At 49.9% G+C, this 22,816-nt stretch overlaps 1 protein-coding gene across 1 annotated transcript; it reads left to right on the plus strand.

Annotated features, from left to right (window-relative positions):
* The first annotated feature begins 452 nt into the window (after positions 1-452).
* SCAMP4 (secretory carrier membrane protein 4) lies at positions 453-22,158 on the plus strand. The gene is made up of 8 exons (XM_062510118.1): positions 453-555; positions 6,330-6,400; positions 6,806-6,859; positions 9,671-9,799; positions 13,463-13,619; positions 16,542-16,643; positions 17,834-17,951; positions 18,995-22,158. Exons 3-8 carry the CDS (start codon positions 6,853-6,855, stop codon positions 19,169-19,171), a joined length of 690 nt encoding a protein of 229 aa, XP_062366102.1. The 5' UTR covers positions 453-555; positions 6,330-6,400; positions 6,806-6,852; the 3' UTR covers positions 19,172-22,158.
* Positions 22,159-22,816: the final 658 nt, after the last annotated feature.

A 22,816-nucleotide genomic window follows, 5' to 3' on the forward strand; every position in this document is an offset into this window, starting at 1 on the left:
TTGGACACTACCAGGGATCCAGGGGCAGCCACAGCTGCTCTGGGAATTCTGTGCCAGGGCCTGCCCACCCTCCCAGGGAACAATTCCTTCCCAATATCCCATCCAGCCCTGCCCTCTGGCAGTGGAAGCCATTCCCTGTGTCCTGTCCCTCCCTCCCTTGCCCCCAGTCCCTCTCCAGCTCTCCTGGAGCCCCTTCAGGCCCTGCAAGGGGCTCTCAGCTCTCCCTGGAGCCTTCTCTTCTCCAGGTGAGCACCCCCAGCTCTCCCAGCGATGTCCCAGCCCCTGGACCATCTCCCCGTTCTCCCCCGGCACAGCCCCTGCTGGGGTCGGTCGCGGTACTTTGGACAATTCTGTCCCTCCCGGCTGCCGTTCGCGTCACCGCCCCTCCCCCCGCCCTGCCTCTCACATGACAGCGGCGGGGGTGTGTGCCGCGAGGCCTTCTGGGAGTTGTAGTCCACAGCCCGGGACGCGCAGCGGCGGCGGCTGTTGTCGGGACTCTATTTCCCAGCGCGCCCCGCGGCGGCCCGGGGGGAGCGGGACCGGGCGCTCGCTGAGGTGGGCGCGGGGGGAATCGGGCCGGGGGTACCGGGCGGGCCGGGGGCGGAATGGGCGGAGGGATGGAGGAGACGGGAGTCGGGGAGGGCGAGCGCGGGTAGAGGGAGCTGGTGGCGGTGAGGGGGAGCCGAGAATCGGGAGGGTACCGGGGGAGGGAGGGAACTGGGAGTCTGGGGGATGAAGGGGAAGCAGGGGGCCACGGAGGAGGGACGGGGGAGCCGGGAGGGGTCGCGGGTGATCTCGGGGGCTCGTGGGGGCGGTGACACGCCCTCAGCCCGGAGGTGTAACGGGGGATGCCCGGGGAGGGGCAGCGGGGCAGCTCCGGGGCCGACAGAGGAGGGGGCGATGGGGGAGGGGCTGGGCTTGGGGAGGAATCGGGGACAGGTCTGGCGGGACGGGCCGTGTATGGGGAGGAATCGGGGACAGCCCCGGTGGGAGCCGCTATCGGGGGCAGCGGGCGGGAGGAGCCGGGCCGGGCCGTGTCCCGTGTGCCCCCAGCCCTGAGGGCTAGCGCTTCCCCCGCTCCCGAGGGGCTCTGGGGAATCGCCTCCCGCGGCTCCTTCCCGGCTTGTCCCTGGGGACACGGCTGGCAGCGCTCGCGGGGGACACAGGAGGGACAGGGTGACACAGCCTGGCGGCCCTGCTCCCACCGGGGAGGTTCCTGACAGGGGTTCTCCGGGGGTTTTGATGGTGAACCTTTGTGATTTATATTGTTCGGGTACCGCAGATGTTTGTATTGCCCTCGATAGACAGCACCTGGATGTTGTAGTTTTATTTCCCCTTCTAATTTCCTCTTCTAATTTCTGGTCTCAGCGTTTTGTAACTCTCTCAAGAAACTCTTTCGTGGAACCTGTGATGAAGAGAGCAGTAGGTTAGAAATGAAGCAATTGGTGGATTGATTTATCTGCATTTTAGTGTTATTGTGGGCTAATTAATGTTTTTCCTGTTGCGTGCAGTCCAATTCTGTGTGAGGCCAGTCTGAGTAGGTGACAAGGGGTGAAACAGGCTTGTATCCGAAGCATGGCTGTTGCTGTCTTCTGCTTTCTGTCTTCTTGAGCCATCTGAGTTTCTGTTCCTGAGCAGCCACGCTTCACCTCTGGATGTGGTTGTACCAAAATCAGTATTTGTCTGCTGTGGGTTTTGCATAGGCAAATTAAAGCTCCTGCTCACCTGCTGAAGCAGCAGGTATAGGGCTATGTAAACAGGTTGGGGGAGCTCTGAGGGGAATTGCCTCCAATTCTGCTGTCTCCCCAGCTCCAGGATGGGGGCAGATGGGGCAGCAGAAGCCCCTGTATAACCAGAAATCCCCACGAAGCTCCTCGAATTTTGAGCTGATCTTGGAATGACATGGGAAGGGGAAACCCTTGTAACTTCACTGTTCCTTGCTCTCCAGGCACTGCTGCCATACAGTTTCCCCATTCTCCCTGGTTGTGTGCTGGGAGGCTTTTGGAGTTATTTTTTGGCTGGTTGTGTCATTGCAGGGACAGTGTCCCACCCTGTGAGGGCTGGTGGTGTGTCAGGAAGAGGAAACGCCACCAAAGCCAGTCTGTGTCAGTTGTGGGTATATAATGCTGAGCTGCTTGTTTTGGAGTGGCTGCTGCTGTCTTGGGCACTCTGGGAAGTTCCTGGTAGGAGCTGGGCATCTGGAAGAGGCTCAAACCCAGCATTTTGTCTTGAAACCAGTGCAGATTCACCACTTTGTCTTTAAATTCAACTGGAGAGATCATGAGAAAGGCGTTTGCTTGTGTCAGGAGCACCAGAGGCTGCACTGGTTCCCTGCCGAGCTGGTGACTTCAAATCAGACCTCCTGGATCCCTGTGGGGGTCTTGTTCCTTTTAGGGTTTTCTGAAAGGTCTGGGGTCTGGTAGCTCAGGATGGGTTCTGAAAGCCTGGTAGTCTGATGGACCTCCCCAGAGGCTCAGCTTGAACCACTGTCAGGAGATGTGTGTTGTGCCCAGGTTTCTCATTCCTTGTGTTCCCATTGTTAAATCCCTGTTGATGAGGGAGTGTGGACAGTTCTGCTCTGTGCTGGGATCCTGCTCCTCTGTTTGCTCTTGGCAAAATGTTCTGGATGAAACCCTGGAGTACAGGACTCTGTGGAAGCTCTTGGCCTCGCTGCATTGCAGAGTCACAGAGTCCTTCAAGTTGAAAAAGACCCCCAAGGTCATCGAGTCCATCCTGTGGTCAATTCTCACCTTGTCCCCAGCCCAGAGCACCAAGTGCCACATCCAGGCCTTCCTTGGACACCTTCAGGGATGGGGACTCCAAACCTCCCTGGGCAGCCCCTTCTGATTCCTGGAGAAATTTCTCCTTTCCATGGAGAAATTCCTTCTGATGTCCAACCTGAACCTCCCCTGGCACAACTTGAAGCCATTTCCTCTTGTCCTGTCGCTCATTCTCTGGGAGCAGAGTCATCAAAACAGAATGAAATTATAAGGGCCGTACAGAAAATATCCTAAAGCAAGGACTCAAAAACTGGGGGATTTGTTGGATGGAAAACTTGGGATAGTGGGTTCTTCTGAGATTGGCTGGGACATCTGTAGGGCACAAGAAAAGCCCGTGTCCAGTGAATCTGGTCCTGGGGACATGTTCCAGGCCACTTGGTGGGTTAATGGCAAAGCAAGAATTAATTCAGCTCTCCTACCTCCCTTTCACTGCTCCTCTTTTGGCCTGGCCTTTGCTTGTTCTCTGCCACCTTTCTGTGGTAGTGGAAAAAACAGTCGGGAGAAATAACAAACTTTTAAAACTATTTAATAAGGGCAGAATAAAGCAGGGGACTTAGGAGTAGGGTTTGAGGTAGCAGGAATGGAAGGGATACTCAGTAAGTTTGCTGATGGTACAAAATTGGGAGGAGGTGCTGACCCCTTGGCAGGCAGAGAGGCCCCACAGTCCCTGACAAACACTGGGGCTGAGCAGCCCCCAACCATGTTACAAGGGCAAGTGTCAGATGCTGCCCTGGGATGGGGCAGCCCTGGATGCAGGGACAAGCTGGGAATGAGAGGCTGGAGAGCAGCACCGTGGGAAGGGACCTGGGGGTCCTGGTCAGTGGCAAGTTGGATCTGAGTCACCGCTGGCAGCCCTAAGGGCCACCGTGTTCTGGGGGGCACCAGGGCCAGGGAGGGATTGTCCCACTCTGCTCTGCACTGGGGCAGCCTCACCTCCAGTGCTGGGGGCACCTTGGGCACCACAAGATCAGAAGGAGCCAAAGCTGCTGGAGAGTGTCCAAAGGAGGGACACGGAGCTGGGGAAGGGTCTGAGGAGCAGCTGAGGGCACTTGGCTCGTTCAGCTGGAGCAGAGGAGACTGAGGGGAGACTCCTCGGGGGCTGCAGCTCCTCCCGAGGGGAGGCAGAGGGGCAGGGGCTGAGCTCTGCTCTGGGACAGGGACAGGAGCCCAGCAAGGGCTGGAGCTGTGTCAGGGCTTGGGCTGGAGCTCAGGGAAAGGTTCTTCTTTCCCCCGAGGGTGCTGGGCACTGCCCAGGCTCCCCAGGGAATGGTCCCGGCCCCAAGGCTGCCAGAGCTCCAGGAGCGTTTGGACACCGCTCTCAGGGATGCTCAGGGTGGGATTGTTGGGGTCTCCTGGTTAATGCCAGGAGTTGGACTGATTGTCCTGGTTGGTCCCTTCCAGCTCAGGATATTCTGGGATCCTGTGATACTCAAAATGTGCCTCAAAGCAGATTCCCACAGGTATTCCTTCACAAAAGTTTCCCTAATCTGAGACGGTGCAGTGTTTTGCACTGCAGTCACATTCAAAGGAATCGTGGTGTTGTCTGCCTGGAAAAACAGCACTGCTTGTGTTCGTGTCTTGGTTTGAGAGGGAAGTGGTGTCCCTGGAAATGACACAGGACATTTTGTCTGCAAGATCCTGGTGAAGAAAAGCTCTGACTGTCTCCAGTGGACTCCTGAGTCATGTGCATTGGACTGTGAACTTCGGAGTTATTCATTGACCATGGATGAACACAGTGGAAAAAGGAAGTTCACTTCACACCGGAGTTTCCTTAGCATGCGTGGGATTTTCCTCCTTCCAGAAGCAGTGGGTTATTAATGAAGAAAATCTCTGCAGTAGGTGTAGGGTGTTTGGTTTCACCTATTCCCAATTAAACTGAAAATATCCAGGTGAATAGAGATCTGATTTACATATTGGAGAGGGACTGTTTATAAGAGGGTGTAGTGATGGGGCAAGGGGGAATCGCTTCAAACGGATGGAGGGCAGGGTTAGATTGGATATGGGAAGAAATTCTTGGGAAGAAGCTCCCTATTCTTTTACCAACAGCTGGGAAGGTCAGCCCCTCTCAGGAGGTGATTACCCAGTGTAAAACACGGCTATGTGTGCTTATCCTTGCTGAAAGAAGTGTTCTTGATGCTGCTCTGTGGATCCAGACCACATCTTTCTGTGGAATGGGGTGCATCACCAGAATGCTGCTTTGTCTGGGGATTTCATTTATTTATTTGAGTTAAAGCCTCTCCACAGCAGCACAGGTCTCCTTGAGAGAAAGGCACAGGAAAACCATTGTTTGGCCATTGCAGGAAACCCATTGTCTGGCTCTGTCAAGCCAGGAATGTCCCCCTCAGACTTTCCTTCTGATCCCTTTTCCAGTGGACAGACACCTCTGTGCAGCTGTTGGACACCAACACTGGAGTGCAGTAGCTAAATAATCCTCTTCTGAAGAAGGCCCTTTATTTTTTTGCAGGCTCATTCTTCAGTAAATGATCCCTCTCTCTTAGTGCTTTAGTGTAGCTGGTGTTCATGGGCCACTTGTTTTCTGCCTGAAATTCACAGATCTTAACCTAGAGCAGCTGCAGAAGGGTGGGATGAAGTTTTTTTAACTGTCTTCATCCTTTGTTTTCTATTCACATGTTTGAAAAATGCAAAGCAAAAGGCTCCCGTTTCCAAACCATCAGTTCCAGAATGCTGTCAGGCACTGGGCAGTGCTGGTGTTGAGGGACAGCCCTGAGGCCTCAGCTGTGGCAGGGATGGATCCCTGAGCAGCTCCCAAGGGACAGAGCCTGCTGCCTGCCCTCTGGGGCTTCCCAGAGACTGGTCCAGGAAAAGAATAAGTTCTCCTCTGTGCAGACATATTTAAACTTGTACATCTCTGCAGAGGGAGAACAGGCTGCTGGTACATCTCTGGGTGCTGTTGTCTCCACGGCCTGGGTTAGAGTAGCTCAAATGAAAAGAAAAGCAAAGGCAACCCAACAAAACAGCTATGGCAGTGCAAAACTCTACAGCTTCCAGACCTTACCTGGGGCACAGGGAGGTGCAGCAAAGGGGGAACCCCCGGGAGGGATTTGGATACAGTGTGGCTGTTCTGATCAGGCTGCTACAGCTGCTGCTGTCAATTGTTTTTAGGGGCAGGTTTTAGTCTAGACTGCCTTAATTTCTGTCATACTCCATAGTGCTGGTTTGCAGGGTTGGTTTGTGTGTTCTGTTTTTGTTCTGGGATTTGCAGGTAGGGACACATGGTGTTTTTGTCCTTAAGGAAGAAGGGGTGGAATCACAATTCAGCAAAGACCTCTCTGTGTGATCTGTGGGATCAGCTCTGCCAAAATCAGCAACACAGCTGATGCTGGGTAAACTTCCCAGGGTTTGCTTCTGCCAGAGTTACAGCCACGCTCAGTGGTGGTAACAGGAAGAATGAATCTGCATTTGTGCAGAATTTCTAAAATAACAAGGGGTGTTCGGTTTGGTTCCAGCTGATTTTTTTTTGTTTTTTTTTTTTTTTTGGTTAATCAGAAGTTTAGTGCCCAGCTAACAGGGATTATCTGTATGTTCCAGGAGTTGGGAGGCACCAGAGAGAGCCAGGAGCCAATAAATCATCTCAACACCTAAATGAGGCATTAAGTTTGGTGAGCTCTACACCTTTCTCTTCCAATATATGAGCTATACTGTATGAGCCACCCTGACCTGTGTGGCTGCCCCTGGGAGCTGCAGGTGTTCTGGTAGGGGCTCCCTGAGCATCCTCAGCCTTTGCCAAGGAGTGCTAGGGGCACATTTGTTTGCTGCTGGATAATACAAACCTTCCAAGTGGCTGAATGAGGTGCTGCCAGAGCTTCCTCTGCACAATGAGAAATCAGGATTCCCTTTCTGGGAACCTTCAGCCTTCCTCCTTTGGGTACTCCTTTTGACATGAGTAGTTTGTATTGGGAACCCCAGACTTTTGTTTGTCGCACACTGGGAACATTCCCATTTCCAGGAGGTTCTCTGGGTGCTGGTTAGTGACATGTGCTGACCTGATTTTCTTTCTCCAACAGATCTGTTGCTGTGTCTGAAACCTCACCACGGAACACAAGTATTAGAAATGGCAGGTAAGAGCACCTCAAATAGGGAAAGGAGGGAGAGTGGTTTCAGAGAGTGTTATTCATGATGCTGTGGTGGCTGTAACTTGTCAGGAATGTGACCTGTGTCCCTTCCTGAGGCCTTGGTGATCCCTAAAGCTCTTCAGCTACTTCTCTTGCCTTGGTCACATTCATTTTCCTGCTGTGTCCTGATCTGTCACTTGAGGTTTTGGCTCAAGTGATAATGGTTCAGGTGTGACTTGCTTTAAAGTTTTATGAGGGTGGAATTTATTCAGAAAAAAAGTACATGAGAATAATTCCTTCTTTCCAGAGGCTTCCCACAGTGTTCCTAGCCGTGCTCTTGACATTAATCCATCTGAATTTTATTTGCAGTGAAATTAGTAACAAAATTCCAACTTTTTTTAAAATAAGGGGAAGTCTGGAATTTGCTTCCAGCTGCTGCTCATGAATGATGCAGTTTGGTTTTTGAAAGCATGGGGTGCATTTGCTGATCTGACGTGTTGATCCCAGCCTTGGTGGGAGAACTGTAGCACTCCAAGCTCTGCAGTCTGACATGAAAGGGGATATTTTCATGTAATTTATTTTGTCTGATCTCCGAAGTAACCCAGAACAGCTGGGAACTGCAGGGTCTCTGAGTGGGAGGAGGTAGGCAGCAGCAAGGAAGAGGTGTAATCTCCAGCTTTGTATACCTAGCAAGCAATCGTGGGGGTGTTTGGACCATTTTATGAGCTTGAAAAATTACCAACTGCAGTGGCTTCTTGGTTTTGGCCCCACCACGTGGGAACTCTGCACTGGGAGCTGGCAGCAGTTCTGCTGTCCATGACAGAAAATGGGAGAGGGCAGAACCAAAGGAACAATCTGCAGCTTCAGCTGTTGAAGACAGGGACAGAACAAAAGTCTGCTCATCCCTCAGAAAAGAAAAAATTGTTAGAGAATCTGCTTTTACTGTGTTTGATTAATCTTGGTCTTACTGGCTTCCCTAGAGACCTGTCCTTTCAGCTTTAAAAGCTGTCTCCCCTCCCTTTCCCTTGATCCAGCATTGTTAAATCCCTTTCTAGGCTGCAGGGACACACTGCAGGAGAAATCCCATTAGGTGTTTACAGCAAACAAAAAATTAATGCAGAGGAGTCCAAATTCCTGTGGACTTTGAAAGCATCCGTGGGCCCTCAGCTCTCCGTGGGATGGAGTCAGTGGTGTTAACCAGTAACTCAAACCAGTTTGGAGGGGCATCTAAATTAATGTAAAATTAGTTTAAGGTACATGGGTGAGGAGGGACAGAAGACTTGATGTTTGTTTTTATCAGGAGAAGTCAAATTTGGCTGGTGACTTCAGACATTATTCCATAGCTACTTCTGATGTATTCCCAGTGGGCGTTCTCACCATATTTTCTGTGTGAAAATATGCATGAGGGAAAGCCTTTTTCCTTCCTAAAGCCTGGCTGCAGCTCTAGGCTCTTCCCTGCCAACCTTCAAACAGAGCTGAGGAGCTGCTCCTGCAAAATGTCTCCTCAGCCGGAGATAATGGGAAGAGAAGGGGAACTCTTGTGCTGACAGCTCTTGTTCAGACATTTCCTCTTGTCTCCTGAGCCATTTGGAGGTTTTCCCAGGACATTCTTCATCTCTTCCTCTGGTTGTTTTTAATTCTGTTTACTGGGGCTGAAGGAGGCTAGAGACAATTAGTCACAATGCCCTGGAATCAAACTTTAATCAGCTCTGGAAGGCAAGAGCAAACATTCCCAAACATGTAGGAACACACATCCAGGCACACACAGACAAATCTGGGAGCTGACAGCAGCAGAGGATTCAGGCATTTAATTACTTGATTTTGAAACAGAAATTCTTCCCAAGGTAGGGTTTTCTTCACCATAGAGCTTTTGGCAGCATTTGCTGATTTATTGTCCTTGAATGCAAAGCTTTTTCTTTATTTCTTTGCTTTTTTTTTTCCCCTCCTTTTTTTCCTAGGGCTTAATCTTGCAGGAAAATCTTCAGTGTACCCTTTTTTCCATTAAAAATCTTGTGTGTTTTCAAAACAAGATCATCCCTGACACAGAATAATGGAATCACAAAATGTTTTGGGTTGGAAGGGATCTTAAAGCTGGTCCAGTTCCAAATCCTTCCACTATCCCAGGATGCTCCAAGCCCCATCCAGCCTGTCCTTGGACACTCCCAGGGATCCAGGGGCAGCCACAGCTGCTCTGGGCACCCTGTGCCAGGGCCTGCCCACCCTCACAGCCAGGAATTCCTTCCCAACATCTGACTTATTTCCCTGGCCTGGATGATAAATGGGTATAGAATTGCAGTGTGGGAATGCCTTCAGCTCCCCTCCTTGTCCCAGGCTACTGCAGGTCCTAAGCCATGACCCATGGCCAGGACATGCTCCTGCCTACCCAAAGCTGGTGGCTGAAGGTAAATCTGCTTGTCTGGACACTCCCCAGCCTTTTTTTCCTCTTGCTGTGGATTTCTGAAGGGTTGTAAGTGAACACCTCTGTGCAGCTGTTTCCCCCAGATATTGCAGACACCTCCCCCTTCCTGAGGAAGCTCAGTCAGGAGCTTATTTTAAATTTTTTGCTCTTGTAGCACCTTTCACACAGCTTCACACTGATGTCTAAAGGTGTTAAATCCATGTGATGTTTATTAGCTTGTTCCTATTCCCCTCTCTCAGCCCTATGTGTGTAATAGGATAAATGTCCTGTCTACTGCTGAGGAAGAAAACCAAAATATTTGTGGTCCAGGGAGAGGAAGAACATGCAGAACTGTTTGGAAGGTGTGGAGGATACAACACATTCCTGCTCCCAGCTGAAATCTGTGTTCTGTGTTCCAGAAAAGGTGAATAACTTCCCACCACTTCCCAAGTTCATCCCTCTGAAACCATGTTTCTACCAGAATTTTGCTGATGAAATTCCCATCGATTACCAGTTCCTGGTGAAGAGAATCTATCATGTGTGGATCTGTAAGTTGAATAAAAATACCTGTGCTGGAAAAATGTATATGTGTAGCAAAACCCTATAGATCTCAATGACTAATGTGCTTTAAAGTTTTAATGAGGAGCAATGAACCTCCTTAGAATACTCTAATATAACTTTATGCCTGAATTTTAAGATGCTGTGCCTTGAATCATTGAACGATCATGAAGAAATTAGGGTATTAATGGTGGAAGAGTCTATTAGTAAATAGCAGACCACCTTTGATACCTTTATTAATGTCAAATGAACATAGAATCCCAGACTGGTTTGGGTGGGAAGGGACCTGAAGGATCATCTCATCCCACCCCCTGCCATGGCAGGGACACCTTCCACTGTCCCAGGTTGCTCCAAGCCCCAGTGTCCAACTTGGCCTTGGGCACTGCCAGGGATCCAGGGGCAGCCACAGCTGCTCTGGGCACCCTGTGCCAGGGCCTGCCCACCCTCCCAGGGAACAATTCCTTCCCAATATCCCATCCAGCCCTGCCCTCTGGCAGTGGGAAGCCATTCCCTGTGTCCTGTCCTTCCATTCCTTGTCCAAAGCCCCTCTCCAGCCTTTTTGTAAACCCTATTTAACTCCCAAAAATAGTTACTTCGAGGAATTTCCCAGTTCCTCTAAAGTGAGAGGAACAGGATAATTTTGGACAAAATAATTGTGGCCCATTTGCTGCTACATGTCTCCCTGCCTCACTCTAGGAAGGCTGAAATACCCTCTTATCCCCACGTTTCCCTTCTCAATGGAAGCAGTGTCTTCTAGCTGCATGCTGGCTCTTCCTTGGCTATCCAGAGCCCCCCAAACATTCCACATTCTGCTGGAGTTGGGAGCTGATCCTGTCACAGCTGGTGATGTGCTGATACTCTCTGTGAACAGAGCTCTTGGCCCTGGGCTCCTGTTGTTTGCCTCAGCCATTCAGAAACCAGAAAAGAAAATTGACCATTCTTCTCCAAGGAATGAAATCGGTGTGGCAGGCCTAGGAAACCACGGGGAACGCTTTGGAAGATTAAGAATCTTTTTGCCTTGCTTATCTTTTTTTCCCCAAATGCTTGTCATCCTCTTTACTCTTCTCACTGAAGGAAAGCTTGTTTTCTGCCAGCTCTGCATTTGATGGCATGGCTTTTATTCCAGATGCACGGGATGTGTGTAGGAGAGAGATTTGTGTGCATAAATAATGGCATAATCCATGGCTCCATTGTTCTTTAGTTATGTGGAGCTGCTGCAATGAGCTCTGTAATTTTCTTGCCTGAAGAAGCTGCCTGTCCCTCCAGACTCACTGGTGCGATGTCGAAGCTGTAAAGCTGCCTTTGTCCTCCCCTCTCCCAAAACAAAGAGTCCCTCAGTTGAGTTAATGGCAGGCTGGAGGAGAGCCAGGGATTTGGGCATGGCTAGGAGAACTGCCATCTGCACCAGGAGTTTCACATTTCCATCTCCTGCACTCAGGAGTTTCACATTTCCACCTGCAGCACACTTCCTTTGGGGGTCTCCCTGATTTTTTTGGCATGGGTTGGAGTGAGAAGGGAAGAAGGTAAAGAAGAAAAGTCCAGTTTTGAAAAGTAGAAACACACAAGTCATTGCTGGAAGGGTGATTGCTCATTACTTTAATTGGATGTGAGTGCTGGATTGAGGTGGAGGGAGATGTGGGGAAGGTTGTACCAGAGCTCCCACTGCTGGAGAACAAACTCCGACCTGCAGCACAGGGAGAGTCAAAAGTTCCTTAACACTTTGTAGATGTCCTTGGCTTGGTGTTGTTTTGTTGGGCACTGTAAAATAAGTAAATTGTGGAGAATAAATAGCTTCTGAAAATTAATATTTGGAGAAGTAGAGCTAATTGGTGTGTAAATGAGATATCACAGATTCATGGAATCCCAGAATAGTTTGAGTTGGAAGGATGTTAAAGCCCATCTAGTGCCACCCCCTGCCATGGGCAGGGACACCTTCCACCATCACAGCCTGTTCCAAGCCCCAGTGTCCAGCCTGGCCTTGGACACTTCCAGGGATGGGGAATCTACAAACTCTTTGTTTAAATACCTAGAATTAATTAATTAAAATTACTAATATTCTTCCCTTTAACATTAAGACACATCCAAACATTGTGTACAAAGCTTCATTCGCTACTCAGAAGACATTTTCTTTGAAGTAAAAGAATGTTTTATTTTACTCTCAGGCCATGTGTAAGGCAGGAGTAGCAGCTGGGTATAGGTTTCATTCTCCTGTGTTGTCAGTATTATTTTGTGACCATAAAACCTTGCAGTTGTTTAGTACCCTCAGGCTGTGTGAAAGCAGGTGGGTCAGTGCCAGGAGGAGAGGGAACAGTCAGAAAAACCAAGGCAGTGATGTGCAGATGAGCTGCAGAGCCATGGCAGGGAGTGAAGTGGGGAATGGGCAAGACACTTTCCCTTGGCACAGGTGAAGAGAAATTCAGGGGTTTAATTTTGCCTGAATAACTGAGGCCAAGGTTCAGAGTATTACCACAAACTCATCACCAGGCTGTGCTGGAGGGTCTTTTGGTGTTTAGACCTTGCACTTTCTCCTTTCTCTGTGCTTGTTGACCACAAAGGATTTTAAGAGTCACCACAAGTTTTCCAAAATAGGAGCTTGTAAATTGGCCTCCTTGGGCCTGGCAGAGCCTGGGGGGATGCAGAGACAGCTGCAGGGAGCCTCTGGCTTGGGGCTGAACCCCCTTTCCAGGGATGTGAGCTCCAGGAAAATGGGGGAGCAGCATCGCTTTATAAACTACTACTTAGTGCAGCACTGGTGTGCTCTGGGGGCCTTTGTCAACTGTTCCTTTTTATCCAAGTGACAGGAACAGGGATGTGAAAAGGCCTCTAAGCTATCCCGTGGTCCCATGTTCTCAGCCTGATTGGAGTTTGTTTATCCCTTTGCTCAAGGCAGCACTGCCAAGCCCCCAAGCTGATATCCAGGCTTCCTCAGAGGCCCAGGGAAGCAGAGAAAAAGCCTGCAAGGCACTGAGCTGGCTCAGAGATAGCTCCTGAGGCAGCCACAGCAAGCATAGAGTCATTCAGAGGTGGGAGCAGGGCTAGGGTCACCCCCTGTCCTCTCACAAAGGGATTTTGCTTTAAATGGAAATTAGACCTTGCTCATAATTCATAATTGCACTGGCCTGAGTCTTGTATTGGTCACATCAGTTGCTACCTAAGCTCTCCATGCTTTGACAGGTCGTAAAAGAGTTCCCTCATCTCTGTGCTGCAGGATCCCTCTGGAGATGGATGTTTTGTGCTCTCAGCTCCAGGTCACACAGGAACCTGCAACTTGTTCAGAACAGCTGCACTGCTGCCCCAGGGACTCTTCCCATTGTAACCCTGGGGGTTTCATAGAGTCCTGGAATATCCTGAGTTAGCAGGGACCCACAAGGTTCATCAGTGCAGCCCCTGTCCCTGCCCAGACACCCCAACAATCCCACCCTGAGCATCCCTGAGAGCAGTGTCCAAACGCTCCTGGAGCTCTGGCAGCCTTGGGGCCAGGACCATTCCCTGGGGAGCCTGGGCAGTGCCCAGCACCCTCGGGGGAAAGAAGAACCTTTCCCTGAGCTCCAGCCCAAGCCCTGACACAGCTCCAGCCATTATCTTTTGTTTCCTTTTCTCACAAAATCCTAAAATTTCCCCATCCCACATTCCCTCCTCTGCCCTCTCCCCAGTTTACTGCATCACGCTGGCCGTGAACCTCATTGCCTGCCTGGCCTGGTGGATCGGGGGAGGCTACGGGGTCAACTTTGTTCTGGCCCTCCTCTGGCTGATCCTCTTCAGCCCCTGTGGCTACGTCTGCTGGTTCCGACCTGCCTACAAAGCCTTTCGGTGAGTACAAGCCCAGGAGGTGCCTCTGGCCCAGTTTCCTCTGGAAGTTTCCCTGGTTGTTATGGGGGTGCTGCTGGGGGAGATCTCTCTGGCTGGGATAAAGGTGCAGCACCTGATGTCTGAATGTCTTGTTTACTTTCAAAATGAAGATGAATGTGGCTACTTTTAAATACTAGATACAGGACTGAGGGTCACGGACGATTGGAGGTAAGCAGTTTGCCACCTCTAAGAGGGTTAAATTCATATTTTAGTTAAATATCTCAAACTTAGAAGCACCGATATGTTAGTACAGCATTAAAATAGATACTAATTTGGTAAAGCTTCATTGAGGCTTATTTTGATGGAAGTCTATTATTAGTTTATGAGAACTCTTCTGATTTCTGTCTTCAGCTACTTGAGAGCTTGTCTGCTTAGCTTTTTAGATAAAAGCAGTTCCCTGGAGTCAGTCCTTCTGAAACTCCACAAATATTTAAAGCCATCCTACATTTTTGCTTTAATTAATAATCATTTGCATTTGCTGCGGACCACGAGGCATCACTCAAACATTAATTTGTAAAGCCTGGCAGAGCTAGGAGGGTCCTGAGCAGTTCCCAGCCTGATACAGGGAAAGGAGGGGCCTGCCCAGTGCCACCACCACACTCCACTCACCAGGCAGAGGTTTGCCCTCTGAAGGTGAAGCTCCTCCTGGTAGGATACTCTGGATTTTGATTATTCACTGGACTCTGTGATGAGCTGGTTTGGATAACAGCAAAAGCAGCTGATGGAAATGGGAGGTGGTGGGTGGATCCTGTCTAGCACACGATAAATTAATTGTTTAAATGCGCTTGTGAACTGATGCTTTGTGTGTCCACAACACTGCCAGTGGCATTGTGGAGTACAGGGGAGGGTCATTTCTACTGGAAAGAGGAGGGTTGGATTTGTCTCAAAGTTCCAAGTGACATGAAAAATCCCAGCTCTGAACTCTTGCCCTCTGGGGCTGGAGTTTGTCCCCATCCGGAGCCCAGAAGCCCCAGGGCCTCCAAGTGCTAGAGCTCTGTTCAAAGAAGAATTTCCATTCTAAAGTCTGGGAAAAATTACTCCTCCCTGCTGACCTCCCCCGGGCTCCGCAAGGGCCGTTTCTCATTATTCCTTGAACGTTGTTTGGATGTGTTTATGCTAGTGAATGCTGAGAGGTCCTCGAGGTTACTCTGTGCAGAGATTTGCAGTTAAAAAAAGACTCAACCCCAGGGACAGAGTGGGGAACCCAGGGATCATCCCCTGGGACAGCAGTTGGGAAGAGATGTGGAAATCACTGCAGAGGGGCAGCGCTGTTGGGATCACAAGTGGTGATTCCAGAGGCAAAATCAGCCTTGGAGGAGGGCTGTCCTGGAGGAGGCCACCCTTCAGTGCTGGCACCCTGTCCTGGAAGGATGCTTCTGTAAAACCTTCGTCATCCTGCTGCATCCCAAATTAAATTAGCTGCAGAGCTTTGGTGCTAGGGCAAAGCTGTAGCAAATCTGCACCAGAAAGCTGGATGAGAAATCACCTTTTCTCTGTGTCCCCACTAATTCCTGCAGATCCTTTCAAATGAAGACTCCTCCAGCCCCTTCAGGTTGGAGTTGGAAGAGTCTGTTTGAAGGCTCAGCCTCAAGCCTAATCCTTGTTAATTGGATTCTGACAGGCACCACAGTCAGCAGGCCCTGCCTGAAGTATTTCTTTCACACTGCTGTACTCTGAGGTGGTATTTGAAGGGTGGGATTGTGAGGATATTCAAGGATGACAAATCTTCCAGAGCCACCATCTGTGACAGACATTCAGACCAACACGGGAAGCTCTGAGGAGCGTGGGTCTGACTGGAGGCTTCTCCACATGCCTCACCTCTCTCATCTCCTCCCAAGGCGTCAGAAGCTAGAATTATAAAACTAACAACCATTAGCATAATAAAAACAATTAAAATAATAAGCATTTAAATACTTTCAGGGTTTAAGCAGGAGCTGGTAGTGATTGGAGCTCTTTTCTAAACTTCTCTTTGCACCAAACTGCCTCACAAGCACATGAAATTTTTTTGTCAATCTGTAGATAAATCATTGGCCCTTTGAGTTCCTTAGAGTATGGGAATAATTTGTATCATTAATAATGATAGTTTGAGGAACTCCAGATGTGCCTGATATGGCTGGTTTGATGGGATGAAGATGTGTTGTGGCAAAGCCCAGACTTGGGCAGGGCAGTGCCGGGCCCCCAGTGCACCAATGACAGAGACTGTGAATGTCCCTGGTCAGCATCTTGCTTAGGGTAATTTTCATGCTAATTACTGTACCTGCATAAACTCAAGGACCTCATCTGTACATCCTGAGCATGGGGAACCTGCAGAGATGGGAAGTGTGCCTCTGCTTTCAGGGTACCACCCACCTCTCTCATGGCTGTTTTCCCTTTTATGATGTCCCAGTGCTGGATGATTTGCCGTGGGTGTGGGAACATGATGACAGGCAGACACTGAGACATTCCCAGCTGGAATTCTTGTGCTCAGTGATCATTTTTAGTGTATGGACAAGCTCTGCCTGCCAGCATCAGTCCCCCTGCGTGCCTCCTTGGCAGGAGCTGGGCAGGTGTCAGGCTGGGCTGACGTTTGGTCAGAGAATGATTCAGACTCTCTGTGTAGGAGACTCATGTCCCTCAGCCTCTCCTTGTGTGTCATTATACATGTAATTCCTTGGGGAGAGCAACTGCAAGAGCCAGGTTACTGGGAGACAATCTGTGCTGCTGAGTCATGGAGCTGCGTGCCTTCACTGCCAGGGAAGGGGAGAAGCCTCCCAGCACACAGCAATGGAGGGAACCCTCTGGAGTCACCACTGTGGAGGGTTTGAACGTGATGGTGGGGTCAGACATGGGTGTGGAGCAGCACAAGGTGCCAGTGCCCCCCTGATCTCCTCTCTTCCTCCACAGGTCAGACAGTTCCTTTAATTTCATGGCCTTTTTCTTCATCTTTGGGGCACAGTTCCTCCTCACGGTTCTGCAGACGATCGGCTTCTCTGGATGGGGAGTGTGGTAAGTGGGAATGTTCCAGCAGGCCCAGGAGCTCAGGGCTGTGGCTACTTCCATGGACTTGGAGAGGCTGATGGGAGCCTGTACAAGGTGGAGAGAAAGAAGCTTTCCGATTTCCCCAGTGGCAGAGCTGTATCTGCTCTTGGGGTGCATCATTTGGGTCTCACTGCTGTGTTGGGCAGAAATCAAGGCCAGGTTGGATGGGGCTTGGAGCAACCTGGTCTAGTGGAAGGTGTCCCTGCCCAAGGTCTGGCTGAACTTGAAGGTCCCTTCCAACCCAAACCTTCTGTGATCTTCACCTGGTTGCTCTTTGTAGCCTCTTCCCTCAGTGTTCATTTCTTCTGCCACTTAGGCAGCCTGTGTCAGGCTCAGCATTGCCCTCAGTGTTGGCAGCACACGGTGAGCTGAGTGTGGTGACTCATTGCTTGCCTATGAGAAGTACTGTGAGAGTTCTCCTAAAATAAATGGGAGCTTGTTAGTGTCTGTCCCTGGCTGTATTATAATTGTTTGGCATTTTAACTTCCTGTCTGTAGAGACTTGAGAGCAATTCCTGATGAAACTACAAGTAATAGAAAGTCTTAGCACTCCATTTAACACTCTGGTTTCAGAATTGCTGATGCCTCACCTGGTTTTTGCCAGTAAGGGAATGGAAATGGAGTGTAAGTCACAGGACCATGGTGTTCCCTGATCCCAGCTCTGGTCTCTAGATGCACAACCAAAAGCACCTTGGGAATTTGTCTTTTCTTCTCAGACTCCATGCAGCTGGCTGTCCCATAAAGCTCTCAGACTGGATTAGTGAGAGATGCTGGCAAGTGAGAGTTGAGATCTTGGGGAAAAACCAGCATTGAATTCTGTCAGTTATCTTCATTGTTCATTTCATTTTCAAGAGCTTAAAAGCTGCCTTTTAATTTCTAGGTTATGAATCACAGATACAGAGAATGGTTTGGGTTAAAAGGGACCTTAAAACCCATCCCATTCCATCCCCTGCCATGGGCAGGACACCTTCCACTGTCCCAGGCTGCTCCAAGCCCCAATGTCCAGCCTGACCTTGGACACTTCCAGGGATCCAGGGGCAGCCACAGCTGCTCTGGGCAACCTCTGACAGGGCCTTATAAGTGAATAAACAGTTTTTCTGATAACAAGGATACTTTGAAAAGCAGATTCTAATGATATTGTGTCTCTGTTTCTTCTAGTGGATGGTTGGCAGCCATCACCTTCTTCAGCACCAGCGTGGCAGCTGCTGTGTTCATGCTGTTCCCTGCCATCATGTTCACAATGTCAGCGGTCGCAATGCTCATCTGCATTGTAAGGGTAGGTTCTTCCAGTGGAATTTGTCCCTGCCCATAGCAGGGACAGAATGAGATGAGTTTTAAGGTCCCTTCCAGCCCAAACCATTCTGGGATCCTTCAGATCTCTCTCTGCCTTGGAAAATCCCTGCTGTGTATCACAATAATATGAAGAGGCAGCTCAGCAGTCACCACAAGCCATCACTGCTTTGAAAGGTTGCACAGTGCAGTCCGTTGATATCTCTCAGTTTCTGGAGGACAAATCTAGACAACACAAGACAGCTCAGGCTGGAAATTGTCACAGTGTCATGTGGTGATGTTGCTTTATGTCATGCAAATCAAGCTTCATATGGAGCAACTTGAGGCTGTGTGAAGTGGGGAGGTTTGGTTTAGATATTAGGGAACATTTATTTTCACAGAAAAGATGGTAAAGTGTTGGAACAGGCTGCCCAGGGTAGTGGTGGAATCATCATCCCTGGGAGTATTCAAGAAATGTGTGGACATAGCCTCTGGGGAAATGGGTTAGTCATGAACATGATGGTGGAGCTGGGCTGATGGTTGGACTTGGTGGTCTTGGAGGTCTTTTCCAGCCTCAGCAATTCTGTGATTCCATGATTTGTTGCATTTTGGGATGGTCAGTGGTGAAGCATCTTCAGTGAGGACCAGGTGGCAGGGTGGGAATTAGGTCTCTGCAGGAACAAGGATTTGCAGTAGGACTCTCTGGAAAGCTTTGGCAGACAGGGAAATAAGAAGCTCTGTAGAAGCAGTGGTGTTGGACTCTGTGTTGGAGAGGTTTCAATCCCCTGGCCTGGGCTGGCTGCCTTGCTGTGGGATTCCCCACCTGAATTTTGGGCATGCAGCTGAAATGTGTTCAAGTATTGGGTTGATGTTCTCTATCTGCACCTCTGTTCGCTGTATTACTGCATTTTTTGTGCTTTGTTCCTCGGAAATCCAGCTCTTCACAGAGAGAGGAACAAATCCATGATCTTGTTCCCAAGTGGCTCTGCAGGGGCACAGCTCTGGGCTCCTAGTGCTGACTCTCCTCTTGTCCTCCCTTTTATCCCTTAGGTACATAAAATCTACCGAGGGGCTGGTGGAAGCTTCCAGAAGGCTCAAGATGAGTGGAACAGCGGTGCATGGAGGAACCCTCCCAGCAGGGAGGCCCAGTACAGCAATTTTTCTGGGAACAGCCTGCCAGAGTATCCCACAGTGCCCAGCTACCCCTCTGGAAACCAATGGCCTTAAGCAGCAACAGCTGCAAACTGCCTGGATTCTCTCCTTTTTGGTCTTTTTATTCTTGTTTTTGGAAAAGACCATTTGCATTCCCCCCCCAAGCACCCCACTCATCTCGGGGACCTTTCTGGTTCTTGTCTCCTGATTCCTGCAGAATATCCATGCTCTCAGCCCTTCCCACCTCCACTGCACTGCACGGCCATGGCAGAAAGCTTTTTGTTTGCCTTGAGTCACCAGTATTTGCCTTGTTGCAGACTGAGAACAAACCCTTCACTGCCCTTGCTTGAGGGAATCCTCTCCTGACCATCCCTGGAAAAGGCTTGGCTTCCCTGCAACGGCAACACTACCACAGCTGCTCCTGCCCCTGCTCCTGCCCAGCTTCTGTGGAATGCCCAGCACAGCACCATGCTGTCTGAAAAAGCAATCAGAGCATTAGTAGCAACTGGTGTTTACTCCCCTGAATGAATAATGCGGAATTTTTCACTCTAAGGGAAACGCAGCACGTAAATTATTTGGTACTGATAACACTGAAGTGATTTGTGGAAGCTCTACCCTCCGTGGGAGGATCCCTGCAGGTAACAGAGCATGCTGTGGGTGAGTCCTTGGATGTGAAGTCCCCACAAGTCCTCATTTGCCTGGCTCAGACTGTTGTGATGCTACAGGTCTTGCTTTCCCTGCTGCCAAAACCTCTTTTCGGATCTGTGTTCCAAAGGGGCAGATTCATCTCCTTAGGTTCATGATTGCTCACTGAAGCCTGAACCAAAGCCCAGTGGATACCAGTGCAGAACTGACACTGGGCCTTGGTGATGTCCCTGCTACAGGGACTCAGTACGAGATCTCCTCACCATGTAACTTCCAGCCAGGTTTTGTGCTGGCCCAAGGAATGCCCCACTGGGCACACCTTGTCCTGTTGGGATACCTTTTTCCTGGGTTCCCAGACAGGAGCTGGATGCAAGATAATGTCTGATCTCAGTGCTGGAGCCTCAGCGTGGTTTAGAAATGCTTCTGTTACAATGAATAGTTTAATTCTGCCTTCTGCTGGTGTAGCTGAACTCCAAACATTACAGTGGGGTCTGGGACAGCAAGGGAAGCTTCTTAATCCTCATGGCTGCTGTTGGCTCTGTGGCTGGCAGGACTTCCATGAGGGAGAGATTCCTGCCTTTCTCCAAGGATCAGCTGAAGGGAGGATGAAGCTGTTGAGAGGGATTGTTTTCCCTGAGATTATCCTCCACCTTGTCATTCATCTCCATTCTGTGCCTGAGCCATCCAGTTCCCTGTATCCTACAGCAATCCAGGCAGCAAAGGCTGCAGTTGCCTCTTCCCCCTTAGCCTGCTGTGAATTTTTTCAAACCTGTCCAAATTGGAGGTCAGCTCCCAATTTTTTTTTTATAGGGAGTGGGTGTTCCAAATCTTTGGCTCTCAAAGTTTTTGCCACTGATCTAGAGTGCTCCATTTGGGACATCTAGGAGGGGTTGGGCACCCTGGGGATCAGACCCAGAACCTGCTGCCTTGGCAGGCTGTTGATGGGATTATTCCAAATTCCCAAATTCACACTGAGCAACTGGAAAACAAAACTGGCTCCTGAAAAGGGATAGGGACATGGTCCTAGCTAGGTGGAATTGATTTGCAAGTGGTCTTTTGAAAAATTTTCTCTACATGTGCCTTATGTAATGAAATCACAATTCACAGAGGAGAGCTCCCACTTCCCCCTTGCCCCTGCAGAATTCCCTGTTTCCTTATTAACTCATCCTGTGTCACACTGTAAATAATGAGGGAAGCACAGACTGGAGTCTGCATGACCCCTGTGTTACCAGGGCCAAAGCAAAAGCAACCCTGGATGGGAAGGCAGAGCCTCCCTGAATTTCCGTTTACAGCCACCCTGACCCCCTGCTGCAGGAGCAACCCTGCACTGGCTCTGGGACGTGGAATGTGCTCCCAGCACCAGGGGCTTTTCCTGGAAAGTGTGCAATGTGTTTGGGAGGACGAGCTCTTGGAGCCTTCTTAACAAAAAAACAGCCTGATGGCGTTGTGAAGCTTTTAGGTGCCTTTGTCTAGTGTCAAGTGTAATTTTAAGTGTTCTTTGTCGCTTGCCATTGGAGTGATGAAAGAACTGCCTAGCGTTGACTGCCTGGAAATACAATGGATGCACCATGGGGTGAGGGTCAACAGGGCTAAAGGTGGCATTGGCCATACTTGGGAGCCAGGACATGGTGTCCCTTGGTCCTGCTCTTTGCCATCCTCAGCCTCTTGCCAAAATTCTTCCAAACTGTTTGATACCTGGCCCATTTCAGTGTGTCACGTTGGAAGTTTTGAAGGAACCAAGAGGAGAAGCCTTGCTGGGGGCTCCACATCCTGCTCTCTTTGGGATTTTCCCCTTGGAGAATCTGGGGGCTGTGTTGAAGCACCCACCCTCAGTCACACTGGAAATGCTTGATGCAAGGAGAGGGGGTACCTGGGAGCCTGCCCACCGGAATGGTTGGAGCTGGACACCGAAATCACCCCCTGTCAGCCTGCACTGCCTGAGATCCCTGTGGAGATCAAAGTACCTCCAGGTGGGAGCTGCCATCTCATCCCCCTCCCTCCTCTTCGATGCCAGAAACCGAAATTCCAGAAAGTTGACCCAACACGCTGCCTGAACAACTGTGGCTTTTTTTTTTTTTAACTCCTGTATGTTTTTAAATGTTTACATTAGATTTCTAAAGGTTCTTAACACCATTAACCCAGCCCTGGCTCCTGGTGTGGTCAGGCATCACGTGGCGTGTCTGTGTGCGATGTTTCATGTCACCTGTGGAGCTCTGGGTTTTGTTTGTGTTTTTCTCCTGATCACAAGACAATAAATGCTCATCCTGTGCTTGATGAGGAGAACTGGCCGCATCAGAGAAGTGTCTGTTCCTAGGTAACCAGAGTTATCTGGCAGAGGGAAATGGCAAAATCTCTGTGTTCCTCCAAAGTCTCCCACTGCATGTTGTTTTCTCTGTAAAAGAACAGCACGTTGATGGATGAGGCTCATTCTCTGTGCTGGGGACTGGTGTGAGTGGCTTGTTATGGTTTGTACTCTTAGAGATGCCCTATCAGCTTTGACTAAAGGTGCTGCCATTGTTCCCATCTTCTAACAAGGGGATTGGAGAGCACAGGTGTGGAGAAAGTCCCATCTCCCAAGCACTGGGGTCATTTTTGTGGCCTTTCCGTAGTGCAGAGAGCCCCTGGCAGTGCTGGTGTCTGCTTTCCCTGATTATTGCCTGGAAGGAGACTGTTAGCCCTGAAGTAAATAGGTTTGGACACTGAAGGTGAGTTGAAACCCTTTAGCATGTGGCTGAATTTATTGCCCAAAATGTTTTTCCAAAGCTATCACAGAATCCCAGAATAGTTTGCATTCGAAGGGACCTTAAAGTCCATCAAGTTCCATCCCCTGCCATGGCAGGGACACCTTCCACTGTCCCAGGCTGCTCCAAGCCCCAATGTCCAACCTGGCCTTGGACACTGCCAGGGATCCAGGGGCAGCCACAGCTGCTCTGGGCACCCTGTGCCAGGGCCTGCCCACCCTCCCAGGGAACAATTCCTGCCCAATATCCCATCCAGCCCTGCCCTGTGGCAGTGGAAGCCATTCCCTGTGTCCTGTCCCTCCATCCCTTGTCCCCAGTCCCTCTCCAGCTCTCC

Source organism: Cinclus cinclus, chromosome 28 (assembly GCF_963662255.1).
Source record: "Cinclus cinclus chromosome 28, bCinCin1.1, whole genome shotgun sequence".
NCBI classification, from domain to species: Eukaryota; Metazoa; Chordata; class Aves; order Passeriformes; family Cinclidae; genus Cinclus; species Cinclus cinclus.